This window comes from Cyanistes caeruleus, chromosome 9, assembly GCF_971803275.1.
Source record: "Cyanistes caeruleus chromosome 9, bCyaCae1.hap1.1, whole genome shotgun sequence".
NCBI classification, from domain to species: domain Eukaryota; kingdom Metazoa; phylum Chordata; class Aves; order Passeriformes; family Paridae; genus Cyanistes; species Cyanistes caeruleus.
The window spans coordinates 29,603,066-29,625,275 of record NC_141709.1 but is presented as its reverse complement, the minus strand read 5'-3'; the positions used below and the strand labels follow the sequence as shown (position 1 = coordinate 29,625,275).

At 43.4% G+C, this 22,210-nt stretch overlaps 1 protein-coding gene across 2 annotated transcripts in view; it reads left to right on the top strand.

The window, feature by feature from the left end:
- Positions 1–1,510: 1,510 nt before the first annotated feature.
- The window catches only part of LRP8 (LDL receptor related protein 8), a 171,988-nt gene continuing 151,288 nt past the window's right edge, over positions 1,511–22,210 (top strand). For both annotated transcript variants that reach the window (XM_086842162.1, XM_086842161.1), the window contains exons 1-2: positions 1,511–1,692; positions 2,567–2,686. In XM_086842162.1, the coding sequence (XP_086698288.1) occupies positions 1,623–1,692; positions 2,567–2,686 (190 nt within the window). In that variant the 5' untranslated portion in view covers positions 1,511–1,622. The remainder of the gene's footprint in view (positions 1,693–2,566; positions 2,687–22,210) is intronic.

Here is a 22,210-nt window from a genome sequence, read left to right as displayed (position 1 = left end):
GTCAGTGAAGGCTCTTGAAATTGCTGCTGCTCAGGTGTCACCAGAGAAGCTCACTCAAAAAAAATCTCACTAGTGTTGTTTCCTATGAGAGGCATTCAGACCAAAACACCTGCTTGACTGGGTTTTTTTTTTTAAATGAAACAAAATTCCAGTAGGAATCAGAGCAGATCATTGCTATGACTGATGCTCTGCACACTCACACCTGTTTTGGACCAGATAGCTTCATTATTGCCTTTGGAGCCACTTCCAATTTAACTAATAAACTAACTCACAAAAGAGAAGAATGAGGCCATGAATTACAGTAGCTTTATGAATCTGTGTTTTGACACATTTAAAGAAGAGAAATTTGACCTAATGTATTATAAATACCTCATTTGCTTTAAGCAATTATTGTAATCTATCACATTGATGCAGCCAACACAAACATGCACTACATTTCTCACGCTAAAAATTGTTCAAACAGGCTTGAATAAATTGTTAATACTCTATAAGCTGCTAGTGGAATAGCTCAATGATTAGCTCTTCTCTTCACAGGATTCAAACGCATTAGTGACACTGCTGACTAATGACTTGCAAAATTTTTGTTAAAGACACAGGTGCATTTTCAAATTGCAGCCCAATTCTTAAGTCAACGGCATTTCAGGGTTTGAAACTGAAAAGTTTTATTACATTGGTTTATGTAAAATTAGTGCTCGATCTTAATTTTTTTAAAATGGCACTCCACATATAATCATGTTAATTCTGTTATGATGCTAGATTCAAGTTACTCTTGAAAAATATCTTCTCATAATACGATTATTGGAATACTGTTAATCCTGACTGTATGAATAAGGCTGCGGTGTTAATTAAAGTCTGTGAACTGCTTTCTCATCAGCACCGTGCAAATGGAGTGATAAAGCAAGCCCCTGATAGCTTGGGAACCATTTGTCATTACTGATCAGACCGCATGTGCTTAGGCAGTAGAAAGGGTAAGCAGTCCCTACGCAGAGAGGTACCCACCTTTAGTGTACTTGGTACTTGTTTCACTAATTTTAATACAATTAAGTGGAGATGACCACATCAGTATGGCCATAATGCAATCCCGCAGTGGGAGATCTGAAGTAATGAGGAGAGCACACAATTTGTGACTCGAGGCCATTTAAAGGGGTCCGCGTGTTTAATTGGCTTAATAAAATTCAGATCATGAATGAGGCTGTCATTGTAACAGGGCCCACCGAGGGCGGCTCAGGACCCGAGAGCCTGACCCAGTCAGGTCCAGCAGGGCCCAGGCCCGCCCATCCCAGCGAGAGCTCCAGGGAGACCGGCCCGGCCTGGGAGCGCGCGGCCGAGCGCGGCCGTGCCATCTGCGGGGCTTCCTTTCGGTGGCCGCGGGCTGCCGGGGGAGGCGTTCCGCAGGTGTCCCTCCGGCGCTCCTCCGGGGGCGGGATGCCGGCGGTGGCCGCGCTCTCCGGGGCCGAGCCGAGCGGGGCCCGCCCAGCGGGGCGCGTCACGGCGGCGGCGCGGCGGGGCGGGGGCGGCGCCGGCCGCAGTCGGCACGGGGCGGGCAGCGAGAGGCGCGCCGGCTGCGCGCACCCCGCACACGGCGCGCTGCCACCGAGGGAGGGAGGGAGCGAGCGAGCACCATGTGCCGGCCAGCGCTCGCCCGGCTGCTGCTCCTCCAGCTGCTGCTGCTCAAGCTGCACCTCGGCAAAGGTGGGTCCGGCGCCGCACGGCCGCTCTCCCTCAGCGCCGGGGTCCCCCGGCCTCGGCGCTGCCGGGGAGGGGGCGAGCATCCTGCCGGCAAGGGCACCCCGGGGTGTGCGGCCGCCGGTGCCCCTCGCCCCGGTGCCCTGCGCGGGGTTCGGGACCTGCGAATGGTCGGGAACGCTCGGGGGTTGCGACCTGCGGGGGCCGGGCACGCTCTTCAGCGAGCGAATGCAGCCCGAGAGCTGGTGACAGGAGCTGCCACCTTTAATCCCTTTCAGAGGGGATTTGTGTCTCATCAGGGCAGCGCGGCACCGAGTCTGCAAAGCAGATTTGCTCCGTTCTCCCCCCGCCCTCAACTTTAGTTGGGTCAGGTCCCTTTTCCCGGGACGGCGCCGGTGCCTGTTCCGCCCCGCGTCCCCAGGTGTCGGTGCGTTTTGTCCCGGTAACGGATGCGCAGGAGGTCCCAGCATCGCTGCGCTTTATAATTTTTCTTTGTCTGTTGTATTTCGGGTTTAACCATCTTCTATTCCCAGGCTCTTTTTCCCTCCGCCTTTAAAGCAATGCGGGGAAGCACGGGAATGGTCCCTTTTATCCCTGCACAAAGCATCTTCGGGATCGCTGCCCTGCCCCCGCGGAGGCGCGTTTCTCCCAGCCCCGCACCGAGCCGCTGTGCCCCGGCGAGCCCAGCCGCAGCCCCGCACCGAGCCGCTGTGCCCCGGCGAGCCCAGCCGCAGCCCCCACCCTCGGTCGCCGGCGGCTCCCGGCGCCTTGCCCGGGCTGTCCGCGGCCGGGCCGGGCGGCGGGACGGCCCCGGGATGCTCCCGCCGCCCGGCCGTGGGAACGCGCCCCGCTGACCCAGGCGCGGCCCCGTGTCTCACAGGCGCCGTCAAGGAGTGCGAGGAGAACCAGTTCCAGTGCCGGAACGAGCGGTGCATCCCCGCCATCTGGAAATGCGACGAGGATGACGACTGCTCGGATAACAGCGACGAGGCGGATTGCCGTGAGTATCCGTGCCCCGCACGGCGGGGCGGGGGGCCGGGAAGGGCGCGCTTCCCAGCTGCGCTGCGCCTCTTTTTATGAATGAATGAAGTCGCGCCGTCCCCGGCCGCGGCGCCGATTGGCTGCCGGGAGCAGCAGATCCGTGACGCGGCGCCGCGGGGCAGCGGCTCCTCGCTGCCGGCTGGCCCGGCCCGGCCCGGCCCGGCCCGGCCCGGCCCGGCCCGGCCGGGACACCCCGAGCGCCCCGCGGCAGCCGCCACCTGGCAGCTCCCTGCCCTCCCTCTGCCACTCCCCTCGCCTCCAGCAACGTCTCTGCTCAGAGCGCCTGAAAGGAACAGCGCAGTTTGTGCCCTCGGGCCAATTGGGAGAGATGTTAAGTCCCGGGAAAGCCCGTGCTTAGGGCCAGTGACAGGTGCTCATTTGAAATGTTGCTTACTCATAATCATCCCACAAGATGTGGGGTGGGTGTGAGTCTTGTGTTTAAGAATGTTTGCAGTCAGGGTGACGAGGCAGATGAACAAGTAGCACTGCTTGGCTTGGCAGTGTCAGCCATGTAACACTAACTCTTTCATAGTGTAAGGGAAGAGAGAGCAAGATCTATATCCCGATTCTGAAGAAATGGTACTCGTTCCTTCTCCTGCGGTCTGGCCCTGGTGTGTATCGGTGGAAGCCCATAAACGCTGGGTACTTTGTAGGGTTGTGCTGTTGTAACTTGGCTGTTATTTTGCTTACAGCTTCTGATTGCCTGGCAGAATTTGTCTCAGCCATGGAGTGTAAGAAGCATCTGTAAAAGAAGTTACAGAGTCTAAATCTTGAAAAGAAGTATCTTTTTAATTTGAAGATTAAAGTTGCAAATATTGTAGCAAGTACCACATCTCTTGAATGATCTCTGTAGCGTAGTAGGTGTTGAATGTGCATTCCGTGCATGAACTCTTCAAGCTCATAGACCCAGTGAATATATCACAAAAAGAAAGGTCACTGGTTATGTGTTTTTCCATATGTGATTTTCCTGTTAACATCTTCTCGCATAAGTCTGTGTCAGGTGATATTCAGAGTGAAGTCTAAGTAGATTAGTTTAAGGAGAGCAGGGATTCCCAAACTCTTCAATTATACCAAGACGTTCCCGGTGAACACCACATAACCTTTCTTTCTGGTTGCTGTTTTTATTCTGAGGACTTGATTGGCTTTATGTATGGGGTTTTTTTTTTATGATCCGGGGAGTTAGAAGCATTAATTGAGATATAGAAATGGCTTTTACAGTAATTATCATGGTACTATTTAGAGGCAACTTAGATGTGGAATGTTTCACATTGCAAAAGACTCAAGGAAGCTGGGGGTGACTGAGAACTACCGTGGACTCTTGTGTAGCCATAACTGGGAATGTTTTCTCACAAGTGTCTGTTTCCCAAGAGACACACGCTGTGGAGTTTCCATTAATTAGTTTCCACTAATCTGTGGAAGCACTGGGAATCTCTGAGCAGGTATGCAATGCTGTTCTTGAAGCCTTCTATTTAAAACCTCTGAGCACTGTGGTACAAAGGTTTGGTGAGCTGCAGGTGACCTGTGGGCAGTGCTTTTGGAGCTGCTTTTCAGAGGTTGGGATCATGGCAGGAGGAGCATCTTGAACGGATTCTGGACCCTGCATCCCACATGAAAGATTAGGTTTGTGCCCTGAGCTCTTGCCCTGCCATGAGTGAGTGGTTCAGTATCTGGGCTGCTTTTTTATTTTCACTTTTTCCTTATGATCAACCTTCTAAGCATTGTGTCAGGAGAGAGAGTGTACAACAACATGCTGTTGAGCATCAGCTCAGTGTGGATTGTGCTTTGTTAGAATGCTCATTGCATCTGATTTAGGTTTATTTCAGAGGGGTTTTATAGTTCTTGCATTTGGGGGTGGTAAAAATATGTTCTTCACTTTAATCTTAATTTTGCATTTATTATTGATTGGGGTTCAGACTACAGAAATTGCTTATGGACTGTTAATTTATTTCATATATAGAGAGACTTTGCAGTTGCTTCTTCAAACAGGCTGAAAGACAAAAATTGCATTTGTCATGCACGTTTTTCTCACTTAAATTGTTCTGAACACTGTTTTATTCTGAAAGTGCATACTGCTTTTCAGCATATGGAATGTTTGGAGTTCTGCTCACTGGGTGAAAAAATACATTCCATGTTTTCTCTTCTAGATACTGCCTCTGTTATCGCTTCTGTAATAAACAGTTATTTATTTTAAAACTATTTTATGAACATATGGAATAGAAAAAACTGTTCTGGAAAACTTAGCATGCCAGAGTGGTGATGGAGAGGGAAATGAATATGCAGGTAGCCTGCTGGCAGTGAGTACTGATAAGGACCCTGATAACCTTTGTAATTACTTGATGATTCTTCTTCCCAGAGCTGATAATGTATTTGTAATAGCTTATTGCTGCTTGTGTATATGCTCCCTTTTTGAAGAGATGGGATAGTCTTTATCTGTGTGAAGAATTGGTTTATCAAATCAATTCCTCATGGTAGATGGTCTAATACACTGGAAAATTTTGTATCCAGGAGTATCTTAAATAGTTGGAAAGAGTTGATTTTTTTTTATTGGACAGGATTCTATGGGCTTCCTATTAGAAATCGTCTTTGTGCAAGAGTGAATTTTTGTTTGTTTGCTTTTATTTGTGTCCCTTTTGTGTTGTGTCCTGTGTCTGTTCCTGTTTCCCCCCATCCTTCCTGCCCCGAAGATTTGCTGCCATAATGTTTTGGATTTTAAGGTGAATGTTTCAGTAATGAAACTGTATCAAATCTTGGCATTTGCTTTCCACTGAAACCCTTTTCTGTTGTGGCTGGTAGTTCAACTTACCTACTAAAGGTCTGATGTGTGAGTTAATATAGCAAACATTGGACCTGAACTCAGTCCTAGTTTTTAAGGTGTGTTAATTTTATCCAGGACAGGGTTTCTGGGGTAGCAGAAGAATGGTAGCCAAGGAAGCTGCCAGGAAGGGAGGAGATGTTGCTCGTTTGCGTATAGGCACATGACTTGTGAAATGTTAAGAGAGAAGGAGGAGACACTAATTTGTGTGCATTTTAGAAATATATAAAAATAAAGCAGTAAACAGATTGCCTAAATATGAAGATGCCTTTTTGCTGTCATCTTTTCAGAAAGTTATGACATTTTGAGGAAATGAAAATAAAAAGGGAGTAGAGATGTTCCTTAAAATGTATCTGTGGAAAGGAAACTAAACTCCAGAGAGAAAAACAGTGGAAGTTACACTGTTTGGATTACTGGGGAAATCAAGTTGTAAATTCTGGAATTAGAAATCTTGGGTACCTATTGCAAAATTTAAACCTGTCCTAAAACTATTTGTTCTGCTCTATGCAAAAGGATTTGATTTGGCTCAGTCCAGTCTGTGTAGACTTGGAAAGACAAAATCCCAGTCACAACTTCCAGCTTGCAGTGCCGTGATCTGCACTAAATGTGGTTCATGCAACAAGGCCAGGGCTCCAGGGCTGTTCTGCACGTTATTTCTGTAGAGGCATTTTAGTCCTTCCCTGTGATATGTTTTCTTCTCTGGAAATGTGGGAAAGACTCTTATAACTTACTTCAGACAATGCTTGCAGATGCACTGTCATTGAGACATTTTTTGTAATGGTACAGCAGCAACTTTATAAAACATCAAAGCTACTTTTATAGTAGGAAAAATGTCCATTTTTTGAGGCACGGTATTTCAGCAAAAGCATTCTTTGCTGAGGTACTAAAAATGTGGGATACTGACTTTTTTTTCTGTCTCCCTCAGGAAAGGTGGAGGCTGCAAAGCCAGGTCAGACTAGGGATCCGTGTGCTGTGTGTCCAGGGTGCTGCTGCTGTGTGACACATCACCCAGAATGGAAAATCCTAGAGTGCTGTTGCAAAGGGGGAGTGGCTCTTGGAGGCTTTTTCCACAGCTTTACAAGTTCATTCCTGCTTACCATTGTAGCCAGCAGAAAACAAGGAAGACCTTGCAAACAGCAGCCAGCCACAATATATTTGACGCAAAATAAGAGCTCTTACTTTGATAGTTGTGTTTGATTTTATTTTTATGATGTAAGTATGGTTCACATTATCTTAACCCAGATGTGAGTGTGGGTGAAACACACTTGAGGACCTCTGCTTAAATGTTTCACTGTTGAATAAACACCAAATGTGGCAAAGAGTATAATTGCAAAAAGCAATCAGTAACTTAACCAGTTTCGTAAAATTAAACACAAGATGCAGGATCATTTCAGCTTGGTAATACCTGCCTGCAGGGGGACACATCCAAATGCAGAATTACTATTTCTTCTTTAAAGCTCCATTTTCCACCTTTGCACTGGTACCCTTTCTGTGGTGTTGCTTGCTGGTGAGGACTGCTCATTGGGATATTTTATAGACAGGGCTGAGACAGGTTGAGGCTGCTTCAGGTATGAGATGCAGTCTGAAGGGAGTTCAAAACCTGTTCCCATGTGTCCAGAGTAAACATGTGGCATCAGCAAACATCCCCTACCTCAGCCCTTGCCTGCTTTGTGGCCACAGAAGGTGGCTGTGTACATTTCCTTTGCAACTGGGAGGAGGAAGGACTCCTGTTCTTCCACTGGCTTTGTACAGAGAGTCTGCAGAGTTTGACTCCTGCTGCCTGTGTGGAAGCCCAGGAGGCAGCCTCATTGTCTCTATGCATTTCAGTTGAAGTTTCACTAGAGCTGGAATTTGGGAGTAAAAACATATCAAAAAGCCTATTTGAGAACTAAATTCTGGGTCCTGTGCAGAGTTAAGTATGGTCTGGGTGGCTTTGAAGCACAGGAGTGTAACGGTGTGCCAGGCTTGCAGGTTTTGGGATGTGACCAAGTGACACACTCACAATGCCACATGTATTCTATAACCTTTTGTCCTTTGTCATGTATTGCTCCAATTTTTCTTTCTGTTTTGTATTGAGCCAGTGTCCTGTGTGCTGAGTGATTGCTGCCTGCTACTCTGGAGATGCCTGCACATGTCGCCACATGGAATTTTAGGGTTCCTTTCCATACACACGGTCATATGCTCTTGTGTCAGTGATATTTAATTGTGTTGTGTGGCCAGCTTGCATGCTTATCCCAAAACTGGAAGCACTAGGAAGACTGGTGTTGAGAGGCAGGACTTGTTTGCTTTTCTGTGTGGCTGATGCCTGCCTGTCCTCGTTTGTACTGGGTTCATGTCCAGCTTAGGCTCAAAACCAGTTACTTATTTCTTGTGTTCCACAGTGAATGTTTTTAGTCCTTTATATTCATTTTTCATTATATTCTTAGTGTCTGCTATGAAAAAACTAACTTGCATGTTTTTGGTGTCTGGATTATCTCCCCTTTTAGTGCACCCTGCTGCAACATTTATGTAGAAAATCAAATTTTAAGCACATGCCCTTCTCCATTTCCCTATTTCCTGGTCCATTTTCTTGATGAGTTCTATTTGTGCAGTTTTATTTATTAAGCAGTCTAGATGCAGACCGATTTCCAGAAGGTGGTGATTTTCTATCACTCCTGCTCATGGTCTGGGGAAGAAAGAGAGAACTGAGATGGGACCACTGAAAAACAGAAGAGAGAACTGGGGTGTGGGGGAGAGACACTGGGGACATGGTTACAGAGGGAAATGAGTGCTGCTGCACTATAGCAAGAAGGCACAAGAGTTGCTCTAGATACAGTTACAGGAATGAGCTGTGAGCTGAAAAGCTTTCCTGAGGTCAAGGAGAATGGGAAGAATGAATATAATTATTAAGTTCAAGAAGGAAATTATGAAAGTGCAGTTCAAACCAACATAACTTGGTTTGTTTATTAGAGAGCTCAGAGCTGTCATTCAGAGGATATGAGCATATTGTGTATTTTGAGCCAAGGTAGGAAAACTTCATCCAAAGCATTTTAATGTATAAAGAAGCTGTGGCTGTCCCATCCCTGGCAGTGTTCAAAGCCAGGTTGGATGGGGCTCTGAGCAACCTGGTTTAATGAAAGGTGTCACTGCCCTTGACAGGAGGTTTGGAACTGATTGTCTTTAAAGACCCTTCCAACCCAAACCATTCTGTGATTCTGTGAAAAGCTGATGCAGACCAGTTCTCTTGTGCCTGCAGTGTTCTACACCCAGGCTTAGCATAGGTTAGACTTGTGATTTCTGACTGATTGATGTTAACAGTGGAAAATACTTAGGATAATTTAATATTAATCAGAAAATGTTCAGAAATTTATTCAAATTGCAATTATAAGACCAGAGAAACCAAGTGTAGTGTGTTGGTGAACACATTTATCTTATACACCTACACTAAGAGATTGCCAGTGCTAGAAATAATAAGTTTTCTTGACTCCATTGTCTACCTAAAGGACCATGAAACACTCTGTTACACCTGAAAATGTCTAACCATTATTGATTCCCATAGCTGTTTCTAATACAGCAGATACCCAGCTTTTGTTTCTGCTGGCCTTTTCAATACTATCAACTTTCTGAATTCACTGTCAGATCTGCCATGTCTTTGGTGTGCCTCAGAGACTGATGTTGTGTTAGGGATGCATTTGTGGTAGAATTGATTTGGTGTGAAGTTCTCCTGGTCCTTTTACTGGTGACCTTTTCTTCTCTACAGCTTTCCCATTTTCCTGCAGCTTTTCCCTGGTAATTTCAAAGATGCTCCCAAAGCATGCTGTTGCTCAATTCTGCTTTTCTGTGTCACTATACTTTTCTGTGTCTGCCTTATAAAATACTGTAAGATGTCAGTTGTTCTTTCTTTTTTTCCCTTTGCCCAGGAAAACAAATCAGTAAGTTGTGTTTGGGTGATGGAGATGAAGATTTGGGTTGCTGCTTCTTGTCTTGTGCAGTAGCATGTCCTTGGCAGAAAAGGAGTCTGCCTGCTCTGGTGTGCTCTGCTCCCATTTGCTGCTTCCAGCCAAAGGAAAATCCTTACTATTTTATGGTGCATATGCAGGAAGTGTTGGAAAAGCTGAGTGTAGTTTTTCTAATTCTCTCTTTTCCATTAAAATTATTAATATTTAGATACCCACAAGGGAGGGGAAAAGGGTAAAAGGCCCTGTGATAAAATTAATGCAGATTTTTTGCTCTGTGAAAAATTCTGTCTGAAATGCAAGTGATAAAAACCTGATTAGATTTTAGAAGTTACAATAATACTGTTAGCGAGTTGAAAAATAAAACTACACCCTTCCACAGTGAAATATTTTCAAAAGCCAGATTTTAACCTTTGCAAAGCCAGAAGATTTTTAAAGGTTGTGAGCTCTGTCACTTATGGTCTCTCAGGGTGAAACATCCTGTTTCTTGCCATAGTAATGATGCCCTGGTAGACTGTGCTTCTGTTCCTGGCAAGGCCCATGACTTTCCTTCCCAGAGCTATGGCAGATCTGGCAGCCCTGTGCCTTTCTCCTCATGAAGAGGTGAATAAATGGTGTTTGAGCTCTTCTGCTCCAGAGTGACTCAGCTGTTCAAGAGTCAGCAGTCGAGCCAAGAGCAGGAATGAGGCCTCCTGCCTACCAGTCCAGCGCCCAACACACAATTGCTCCTTGCAGAGGTACCTGTTGGACAAGTGGAAGGGTTTCAGTTTTTCCTCCAGGTTTCCTGGTTATTTTCAGCCTAAGCTAAGGCCTGGCAATCAGTCCAACCTCCCACTTAATGCCAAGAGCAAGTGTTAGAAACTAGGAGTGAACAGGATTTAGAGCAGGCTTGGAGCAAGGCTTACAAACCTTTGGGCTGAAGCCATGTCAAGTGAGTTTTATTGCCAATTATTTTTCTTAGATGTTCTATTTCTGATACTTCAATATTATTAAATGCATTATTAATATTTATTAAATGCTTGAGAGCATGTGTGGCACTGTACCAGGACGGGAGCAGTGAGGGACTCAGTTTCCATGGCAGCAGGAGCACAGTCCTGTACTTGCAGAACCAGAAGGACTCTTTTTGGCAACTGCTGTCTGTGCTGTTGTGATTACTTTTTCTTTTTAAATATAGATATATTATTTAAAATCTAATTCATTGGTGCTGCAGAATCTTGTCCATCCTGAGTGTGAATTTTGCCTGCTGTAAGTTTCTTTATCTATTTCTTGAGTTCTAGCTTTGTTTCTGTGGCTTCTGTGGTTTGATTTCTTCTACTTGCAAAATAGTGAAAGAGTACAAGTGTGTGTTTAAAATTCATTGTAATAGGTGGAAATTTTCTCTTGATTTTGGTTAAATTATTTGAAATGTTACATTGTTATAGACTTCTTTTCCTTAACAGGTTGATATAGCATAGATTTATCAATTAAAATAATTGTTGAAGAAACTGGTGTGTGCAACTGACAGTAAACTCTTAACTGTACTATGTCCCTTATTTAGATAACTGCTCCAGTTCTAGGTTTTAACTTTGTATTTTATTTTAGCTGGCCTTGTTTCATACTTTCTTTCATGCTGCCTTTCTTGATATGTAAGGTGATGTACAGTGGGGTGATACTTTGCTTCATTTCAAGGGGTGAATTAAATTTTTTTGTTTGATCACAGGTCTTTGTCCTGCTGTGCAATTACCCAGTTGAGGTTTTCTGTCTGTCTTTGCTTTCCATGTATAAAGTTAATGTGATTTAATTTCTTTTCAGACTTTTTCTGGTTTTGTTGTTCTAGGTGAGTAAGGTTGTAGGTAGGCATCTTTCCAAATGTGTTGCAAGAGTTTCCTACGATAGATAGCAGCTGCTTGGCTTGCTGTTTGAGCAGTGATTGTAAAGCAGTAAACCTTGCTGGATTTACTGGATGTGTTCCATCCAGATATGATGCTGCTCTGTGAGATCCAGAGAATCGTTAAGAGCATAAAAATCAGCTACAGCAGGAGTAGTGAATATGCCTGCACTGAGAATAAGAATTCTGGATGTAAACGTACAACTGTTCCTGCAGACTTTTCATCCTGAATCACTATTGCATCTATTGAGCTACTCATAAACAGAGAAATGGCCCAGTTTCTTTGATAGCAAATGTCAGTACTGACTGATGTAGGCCAAGAAATACACCTCCTGCCTCTGTAACTCGGTGCTTCTATTCTTGTTTGTGTGGTTGTGTTACACTCATTACACATTTGTCATCCTGTGGCTGCTTAGCAGTTCAGTTTTCTATGAATCTTCCCCATACAAATGGGCTAAATATTATCTCAGGGATGTGAAAGTTGATGCTTGGGGAAGTTACTCTGCCCAAGGCTGTAGAGTGATTCAGCAACTCATTGTGAACATTAGTCACTCATGAAGAAAGTCCCCAATTTCTTTTTTCAGGTGCATTATTGCGTTGTTTTACACAGATAATCGCGTTCCTTGGATTAAACAACTGCTCAAGGACTTTGCCTTTGTCGTATACAATTCATAAAATATTCAGAAAAACCCCAGTGTTGAGACAACTCACCATTTCAAAATTTTAGTGCTTGGTCAAATGCAAGAAATGCTTCAAATATCTCACTTCTTGTATTTAGTGTTAAGAGACACAGGAAATACAGATGTTTGAGGAGTAGCATAATATCTTTGTTCCAAAATGAACTTAATTTCTGTACATTCCAACATATCCTGGAGCATAGCCTGTGTACAGTCAGACTTCAGTACTGCAGTGACTTCTTTAGCTGGCCAAAAGTGCCTGTTGTGAGACAGCACACAGTAGACTTTTTATTTGCTAAAGTGGCTCTTCCCATTCTATGGGTGTCTCTTTCACCTCCTGCTCACCCCTTGCTGTTATCTGAGCATGAACTACTGAAGTAACTTATCAGTCATGAACCCGTTCCCCCATAAATTATTAGTAATGTATCATTTTCTGAAAGGAACCAAGATTACTGAGGGAGTTTAATTTGCTATTGTTTATTTTATTGTTGCTACTCTTTTCCTTCTTCCTTTCTCGTGCAGAATAACAAAGATACAGTTAAATTGCGCAACTCTGAAGTTTGCACAAGGTGGGCTCAGTACATGATTTAGGAGGGGTAACCTATATGGGCACTGCTCTTTGGCAGGTGATAAATAAGGAGTTTCAAAGTGAACCTCTGGACTAATCTCTGCCAGGATCACGTTGGTGTGTTGAAATCGCTTTACTTCAAGCTCTTTACTGGATGATTTCTGTTCCCCCTTTTCACAAGAGCTCTTTTAACCCAGAAATCTGTCCTATTTTTTATAAAATAATGTGTTATGTGTATTTGCCCAAGGTGCCAGTGCGTGTTGATCCCTGAAGTGAAATTAGGATTAAGAAGCTGCATTGACAGGTGCTGAAAAGAATCATATCTGTCCAGTTCTTGACTGCAGGGTCTCTGATTGTGGCATAGCACTTCAAAGAGAGTGAGTGTAGAGCAGGGGAGAAATCCTGGGGCACCCTTTTGTAGAGGGAAATGATAAATAATGTACTTAATTTTTCTCCATGGTTGTGGACAAGCATATGCCTGAGCAACGTGGAACATTTCCCAGGCTTGCACACAGCATCTCATTGCCTTGTTCGTCCTTCCAGTCTTTTCCCATGAGTTTGGCCATTAATTCTCAGAGCTCTGTTTCACAGAGTGCCCATCCTCAACAGCAATGCACAAAGCCTTTGTTAACACCTTCCCTCACTCAGGCATTGCAGGGAGCTCTGCAAAGCTTGGCTGAGAGCAGCAGGCATTTCTTCACATTCGATTATGCACACAGTCATGTGAATATTGCAAGCCTCTATTTGTCCTAATGCTTGTAGAAAGGATTAATAATTCCTGTACAAATGCTGTACTTAAGCTGGCAAGAGACTGCTAAGTTCACTTTGTCCAGACTGAATTATTTAATTTACATTATTTTTATATTTTGAGACTGAAATGCAGGTTGAGGCTGCCAGGGTGACAAGTGTTGGAGATTGCAGAGCTGATGTGGAGCTCCACACCTGCTGACTGTTTATTCCAGTTCAGGGCTGTTGTGAACCAGATTGTTGGGCACTGTGAAGTGCCTTGCAAGCAGTACCCCGGGAGATGAGTGTTCACAGAACAAAAGCCATCACTGTCACTGAACAGTTTTGATCCTCCAGCTTTCAAGGTCAGGACTGAGATATTCAGCACCATGGGGAATGCTGCATTCCTGCAGCAAGACTCGGGGTTTTGTTGGGGATTGTGGAGTCCTTGGCTTATGGGGCTGTTGCCCTGGCATCTTCATCCCTGCCTGCTCAGTGCACTGGAGGAGTGTTTCAAGAAAACCTGAAACCAAAATATACTTTTGGAAGACTGTTTTCTTTCCTTTTCCAAGCAGGCTGGATAGCTGTCAGTGAGTTGTCCATAATAATAAGGGTTGAGCAGTGATCTTTGTTGCTTACTGGTTCCTTTTCTGAGCCTTGTTGTGCAGGCTTCATCATCATATCACAGGGTTAATTTTAGAATGCAAAAAAGATGCTTCTGTGACAGTGAAAACCACCGAGGGGGAGGAAGGCAGCCAAGTACAGGACCTAATTTTCCCCCTTCCTACAAAAGTGGTTTTTTCTTCCTGTGGGGGAGTGTGAGTTTGAATGTGGCATTAGAAACATATTCATCAAGGGGTTTAGGGCAGAATCTTGCTATGTTGTTTTTGAAAAGGGTTCTCTCCTTGCTACTTGTTTCTAATGAAGTCATGTGGGATTAGGTTTCCTGAGAGGAAAAAACAAACCTGATGAGATCTAGAACAACAAACTGGAATCCCCTTAATTTAATTTATGGCCATTCTTTGTGCCTGTGGTACACCTGAGAGCTGTATCACCTTTTCTGGAGATTTCTGGGGGTGAATTTCCTGTAGATGAAGCGTTTTGGTGCATCAGCTTGACCTTTTACATAGAAAAAGGGCATGTGTAAATGTCACTTTTCTACTGTAGTCAGTAGGGATTATCTGCCATTGTGTTGGGTTTTTTCCTCTGCTTTTATAATAGCAGAGATTTTTACATCAGTTTGACATGTAAGAATGATGGAGGTTTCACTCTCTTATGCTGGATAAATTCTCGTCAGTAAATGGGAAGATGATTCATACCTATTAAGACTGTGTGTGAGAGAGTTGTATTTCTTATTGGATATGAAGGGGAAGATGGAGGCTCTCATTTCACTCTGAACTGTTAGAATTCAAAATGTTACATGATGAGTGTCTCGGGACTTGGGGAAGATATTTGCTGTGTGTTCTGCTCTAATTAATTGTAATGTTTGGTGGGGGTTCCTTATTACTTTAATCTGCGGACAGCGCTGTCCTCTGATGTTGAAAGTTGAAGAGAGAAAACATCTTGTCTGTGTGAGGGCTCAGCCTGATCTTGCTGCTGCAGAAGTCTCTGAGGAAATGCTGATTGGATATTTTAGATTGCTGACTAAAACTTGGCCCTGCAGCTTCTGAACCCAAACCTGAGCTGCTCCCTGCTGGCGTAGTTTTGTTGAGATGAATGTCTCTTAGCTGGAAGAGCTGCTGCTGTGGACCTAGAAAGGCTGAAAGGAGATGGATTTGTGTGGTCCATGAGGTCCTGCTGAGAGAACAGCTCTGGCACGGGGCTGTGCTGGCCAGGGCTTCTTCACAGGGCCACCCTCACCAGCCAGGCAGAGCTTCACAGAGAGGGGAACAGTGTTGGCAGGGATATATGCTGGACAAAACATGAGTTTTAAGTGATACTTCAAGGGATTTTTGTTCTTCATAGTTACAAACAGGCACAACTGACAAAAGGAAGCCTTTCCAAATTCAAAAATCAATGGCTTCATGCCTGTGGTGTTCACAAAATGTTTTACGCAGCAGTTTTCACCAGGGTATTACCCTATCTTTCTTTTAGCCTCCAGAAGTGCATAGAGCATCATTGTGGAGCTACAATACAAATTCTGGCCTTGGACCGCTGTTTTGTTCCAGTGAGGATTAGCTGCTCTCTAATTCTGCTTTAGGGGTGAAAGTACAGTTTCATTCCACTCCTGATCTCATGCATTCCCCTGCTACAATGTTGTGGTGAGGACTTGCCATTGGTAAGCCATGGAAATAGAAACCATCCATGTTTTCTTGTCCATTCAGTCTGTCTCCAGTACTTCTTTTGCTTGTGTTTCCCTGTGTCCTGCTGAAAGATCAATAGCAGACATATTTTAGTTTGTGATACCCTTAGTTTTATAATGATCTTGCTTTCAATTTGGATACTGTAAAATTGCTCTCTTAGGCTGCTTAGTCTGCATTTACAGCTCTGCTCTTTGGTGGAAGAGGCCAAGCTCATTCTAATGTATGGTGTGTTATTCCACAGCTAAAGCAAGTTCTTCCTGTGCTAAATTTCAGGTGTCTCTTCTTTCTGGAGCAGAAAGACCCAGAGCTCTCAGTGTGATACAGGTGCAGCATGTAGGCCTGAACTTGGACACAGGAAGTCTAAAAGTGCAGAAGATCACAAGGTTAACATGGCATTTAAATTTTATTGAGAATCTGCTTATGGCAGGAAAATCCTTTTTGTGGCTTTGACTTTGCCAGTGGCTCTGGTGTCCACCCTGGCCTGAACAGCACAGCAACAGCAGTTTATCCAGGCTTGGCTCGTAGTTTGCAGTGTTCCTGTCACAGCAGGAAAAGACCCAAGGAAGATTAGCAGCGTTCTTCAGTCTCACAAAATGGAACTACTGCCTGGATTCCAATTAAAGTACCAATTAAAGCTCCTCACCCTGCTTGACAGTATTGTATCCATGCCTGAATATAGCTTGTGAAGTCTCAATATTATTGCTTTAATACACTTCCGTATGAGAAAACTTGAAGTTCATTTCTGGTTTAGATATTGTGCAACATATTCAAGTGACAAAAAGAAGCAAAGCAAGAAAACTCCAACCCTGAGCCATTTGCAGAGGTGCTTTTTCCTGCTAAGCTGCAGGCTACTAGATTGCAGAGCTCTTGGTGAGTTCAAAGTGAGTTTATTGTTGCTGTATGGGTATTTAGTGAGTCAGTGTAAACCTCTTTAATTCTGTTACGTCAGTAATGCAACTTTCATCCTGCTTTTTCAGTACCCTTTCTCAGGTAACATTAACAGGATTTCCCTGTAAAGTATAGGTACTAAAACACTTCCAGTACATTAGATTTTTTTGTTTGACTGGAAAAAAACGAGCAGGAAGAATTGCCAAATGTGAGTAGGCATTCTCCATCTCTATCACTGCTGTGCACTTGTTTATAAGTATATGAACTTGATGGAGATTTGTTTTGATGAGCTTTTGCCAGGTTGGCCTTTTGTTCCAACAGCATTATGTCTGACTCTGCCTTGGAGTTTTCCAGCATGCTGTCTCTCCTCTAGATGAAGAGCAGGTAACTGTGACTCAGACCTGCCATTCTATTACAAAGAATTTCTGGGCAGGTGCCTGTAGAGTAAATCTGTACTGCTCTTGCAAGGATCTTTGTTCGTGAAGGCTATTCCAGGGGCAATTTTCAGGGGAAACCAGCGAGAACCAGGCCTGCTGAAGGGTCACTTGGGTGCTTTTGACAGTTCTGTCCTCAGGTCTCCACTGGAAAAATGCCTCCTTGTGCAGAGAGCTTGTAGTGTCAGCCTGCTTGATTTGGCTTCACACCTTTGCATTGACTTATTGTTGCTATTTTCCATGGAATTGGCTGTGCATGCAGAAAACTCCTGCTGTCAATGCAGAGAAATGGAAGGGTGCAGCTGCATGTCAGGAAGGTGCTTCTCTGCTGCAAGAAGTAGAAATAGGAAAGTTAAAATGCCTACACTACCTGTCTGATTGTTAGTGGGGTGGATAGGCTCCAAAAGTAATACTAAGGTTATTCTGTAAATTCCCTATTTTTAAAAATGAAAACAAGAAGTCTCATTATAGCCATTGATGGTATGCATCGAGAGCAGGAAATCTAGCTGTATTAAAATGTGCCTGATCAGGCAGGGACAGGCACTTGGAATAAAATCCCTTTCTGAGCTTTCATTGACAGCCTCCTTCAGGTCTCATTTTCCTAATATTCCCACTTGTGAGATGGGGAAGTGATTTGTCTTTATTTTTCTAGAATAGTGCAGTCGATAAATGGGCAAAAGAGTGGAACAGGAGATCGGTATTGCTGTTCAGTTAAATGTGTGTGCTTGCAAACAAAATCAGCAAGTTGGCATTTGGTCAAGAGAAGCAGCTTTCAAGTTTAGAGGGATGGACTTCTGAATCCAGTAAGAATATTGAATGCAACCCAGATGGCATCCTGGAGGGAAGTTCTGTGGCATCAATTAGCTTGTAGGTGACCATGCTTCTAGCCAACTGTGAGTTACTTGGCAGCTTGCCACTTGACTGCTAGTGAAAATTCAAGAGCAATGAGATGAATTAAAGTTCCTCAGAGACAAAGAGAAAGATGTCTTCACTTGAGAAAAGAGATTTGTGAATACTATTTCTTAAATGATTTAAGCTGTCTGCTTTTGTACAGCCTCATATCTCAGCATCACTTATATACATTTCTTTGGTGACTTTGTATATATAAACCCATTTAAAACTTCTCTCAAAAATCACATGTACTTTGTTCTGAAGAAGGAATCTGCAAATAAAAGGGCCACCAGTAGCTGGATCAGTGCCCACCAGTGCCTTTGCAGCTACTAGAAGGTGAACTTAATTTAACATTTCCCTCTGGAAATGATGTTCTTATCTAGATTTTAGGCCTTCTATATTTTGGTTAATACTAAATGAAGTTATTGCAGTCTGGACTCAAAAAGAGCTGTGCTAATACAATCCTGAAGAACTGGCTGGATTGTAATAGATTGTATTAGCACAGTTTCAGATCATCCCACTGAGGACTGAGTCTAAGGAGCAGTAAGAATAAACAGTCACGGGACAGATGTGATTTATCTGATATTAGAATGAGCTGGGACCAGTTTTTGTTGACTTTGAGTTTGTTCATCAGTAACAGAAATACTTCTGCATGGCTTTTCTTTTTTTATAACAAATTAATTTTAAAGGGGCTTGAAATTATCTGTGTGTCTCAAGTGCCGACATTTCAGATGTCTTTTGCATCTGTGCAGTGAGGGATAATTAGGTTTGTAGAGCAGATGTTGTGGAAGCCTGCACTGCAGCATGCCTGCCTGTTTCTGGCCACAAAGATTTATTCCTGGGTGCACTTGCTTTCTTTTTATGTAGGAGAATGGCAAATTCCCAGTCTTCTGTACGCAGTAAGGACTTCAAGGTTTCATACCGAATTTAAGCAGCAAACGCTTCACTAAGAGCTTTAGAAATGAGTGGTTTTACTCTCAAGAATTTATTTCAGCTGCTTAGTACTGAGTTTTTACTTTGCACTGAAATATGTTGTGGCTTTTTCAAAAAGAGCAGAAGTGTTTGCAAGGAAGTACTGATGGTGAGATTTTTCACTCGTTCTCCTGAGACGTAACAATTTGAAAAAAAAAAAGTCCCCATGGAAAAAGGAATGATACCATTATCCCAAAACTGCATTCTGTTGTGTACAACCTCATGCTGAGCTGCTTGCTAAAGGGAGTAAAAGGATTTTATAAATAGCCAGATAGGAACAAGGCTATGAACTGTTAGTATGGATGTACGCTAAGAGTGACCTGGAACTGACTTGAAACAGTACAAACTGTTCTTCATGGCACTTTCTGGTCTGGAGATGTGGTTTTGCTGTTTTATCACATCACACAAGGTTATGTGCTTCTCCCAGTGTAAGCTGTTAATGACAAAACCAATGTTTTGATTTTCAAAGCATTATATATAAAAAGCTATTAAGTGGAGGTTTTTTTATCAAAAAGTTACATCTGATTTTTTAATGAACTGACAGTATTCTATGCAGAGGTTTTTTCCCTCATCATGTCATTAGGTGTGCCTGTTTGTCACATACAAGGGCTTAGAGAGCTGACCTCCTACCTTTTAAAGGCCACCCATTTGTTTTCATTCCAGGGGGGGTCGAGGCTCTTTCAAAAATGACTTTGCTGGGTCATTCCTCCTGGCTTTACTCCTATACAGGACACGGGCTTGTTTTTACAGCTTCAAAAAGATGTGTGAGAAACAACAACAGCTTCAAGGAAGGACCTGGAGACACAGCACTAAAAAATAAACACATTCAAAGCTTCCCAGGAGTGCATGTATATGGAAAAACACTACATGCTCAAATCAATACAGTAGGAGTTGTATTGGGGTGTGCTTTCAACTGAGCTTCAGAAATAGGCACTAGTTTCATATTTCTGTCTTACTGATGCTCAGTTGGGTCAGTTATGTTCCAATTCAGAGCAAACTCATCTTCAGTTTGAAGTTACTGGAAGTGTCAGGGATTTCCTCGATCTGGTTCTTGCTTTCTTAGTGACTACTGAAGGAAGAAGCATGGGCAAGTACTCCCAGGCATTTTACAAGGAAAACCAAAGCCTATTTTTAGATTTAATTTTTTAAAATGCCTGCTGAAAAAGCTTTCTCTCTGCTTTGCATAAGAATGAACCTGGCAATCAGATCCTTATATAAATAAGACTTGAAGCCTCCTCAATCAATATTTTGTTCCTCTCTTGGCTCATACAGAATAAAATCACAGAAGAGCTAGTTAGTTTTCACAATTAATGCTGATCTTGCAACAAAAGTCACGATTTTAAGAGTCACCTGATGTCTCTACAAAGTCCTGGTCAAACAATTATTTTTCCTTCTCCAGAGGTTGCATTGTCATGGCACTATTCTGCTCTGAGGATTTTATTTTTCATATCACTTTTGGCAGAATCACGTTTGAGAGCTGCACGTTTTTCGTCTTTAAATATTGTAATAATTTGGAAATCATCCTGACAACTGAGTCATGTGAGTGATTTTCCTCTCATCTTCCGTACAAGGTGAATCCTCCTTGTGCTTGCTGCACAGGAATGTTCAATTCCTCCCTCTCATTTACTTCCAGTGGTTTCTGCAGTTTTCTCTCAGGGGCTGTGAGAGAGGAGAGAAGCAAATAAATATGGCAGAGGGTTGCTAAGAATATACAATATATAATTTCTGTTGCTGGCAAAGCTCAAAGTCTGTTTCAGTTTTCACTTATCTTTCCAAAGAATCCCTCCAAAAGGTTCTATTATCTTATCAGAGCTGTGCTCCAAGGATGCTGGATGAACTATCAAATCCCAAAGCACTCCAGACTGTCCCACATGTAGCAGCAGATCTGCAAGGAGGAGTGGGAGCAGTGCCCTGTTCCTCCTATGGGCAACAGCAGGCAGATCTTGCAAGGGGCACTGTAATATTTTAGTAACTGCTAATACAGTTTATTTTCTTTTGATCTCTGAGGCAGAAAAGTCTCACAAAGTTGTAGAGGATTTTAAATTTGGAAACTCAGCTGCTGATCATTGGCACCAATAGCTGAACTTTGAATCCGATGCAGCCAAAGGTGTCAGAGGCTGACACACATTTTATATTGGGATGTTTCCAGATAAAGGATCATTAATATTCAGGGTAGAATAGATCTTGACTTAACCTCTGGGCCCTCTATAGTGTCTCTTGTGGTGCTGTGTTATTGGTCAGTATAAAAAGCCCAATTTAATCCTCAGTAAGAATTCGAACTTTTGTGACTTTCATATTTCAAAGTCTGCTCTTCTCTCCTCTGGGATCATCTGGTGTGGGTTTATGCAGGAGCTGGGAGGACATTAGTTTTTCCATTAACATGTGACAATTGCTCATGCTCCTCTGTCTCTCCACCCCCCCCTTCCCACCCAAGGTTTTTGGCATGGTACTGCATTCCTATCAAGTCATTGCTCTTGGGCTCATGACTTTCCTAATCTCATGGGACATTTTAAATTTGGTTTTTCATCATGGTGGGTACTCCTTGGTGGTTTTGTTGAATATCTGATCCGAATTTCTTTAAAATGCTTTTCATATTTTGTAGGAATGTCATAAGGAGGATTCTTCTCTTACCCTCTGGTCTAGTGGTGACTCAGCAGCTGCCTGGAATTCAGGTCAAGTGGCCCAAGGTGATTGGTGCTGGTAGTCCCAGGTACAGAGACCATGTGGTCTGGAGAAGGACATCTGTGTTCCTGTTCCTTGCTCAGTTCCTATATTTGGGGTCATCTGGCCATCGTTGCCTTTACATCTGTAAACAGATGAGTGACAAAACCTCCCTTGCAGACCGGTTTTGGCAGCACCAAAACCAGAGGGGAAATGTGGTTTGTTTTCTCTGCCTTTGAAATCCTCCTGCAGAAAGGGAGCAGGACATAGGGGCAGAGCTTATGAAAGAAAAAGCTGTTGGGTGAGTTCTGTCTCTGACCACTTCCCTCCCAAGCAGGAGTGACACTTCTTGGTGACTGATTACATTGACTAGAGATAAAGCAATATTTGAAGTGCAAAGTATTTCATAGGCAGTTATCAAACCAGAGCTATCCATCCACACCTTTTGGGTGTTTGATTAAGTCTTCAATAGAATCTCCATCTTTCCCCAGTCCAAGTTGTCACAGCAAGGTTTCAGGATTTCTAACTTCTTTCTCTTACATTTGACTTCACTATTACACAAACCTTTGGTCTGGTGCCTCATCTGATTACCTCCCATTTAGTGCTCTTCTCAGATGAGTACCTGAAAAGCACAACCAATCCATTACACTTATGCCACTAATTGCAACTAATGAGTGTATTTTAAAGGATTCTCAGAAGCAGATCCAGACCCAGCCTAACAGTGATTCTGGTTTGTGCTTGAAGCTATA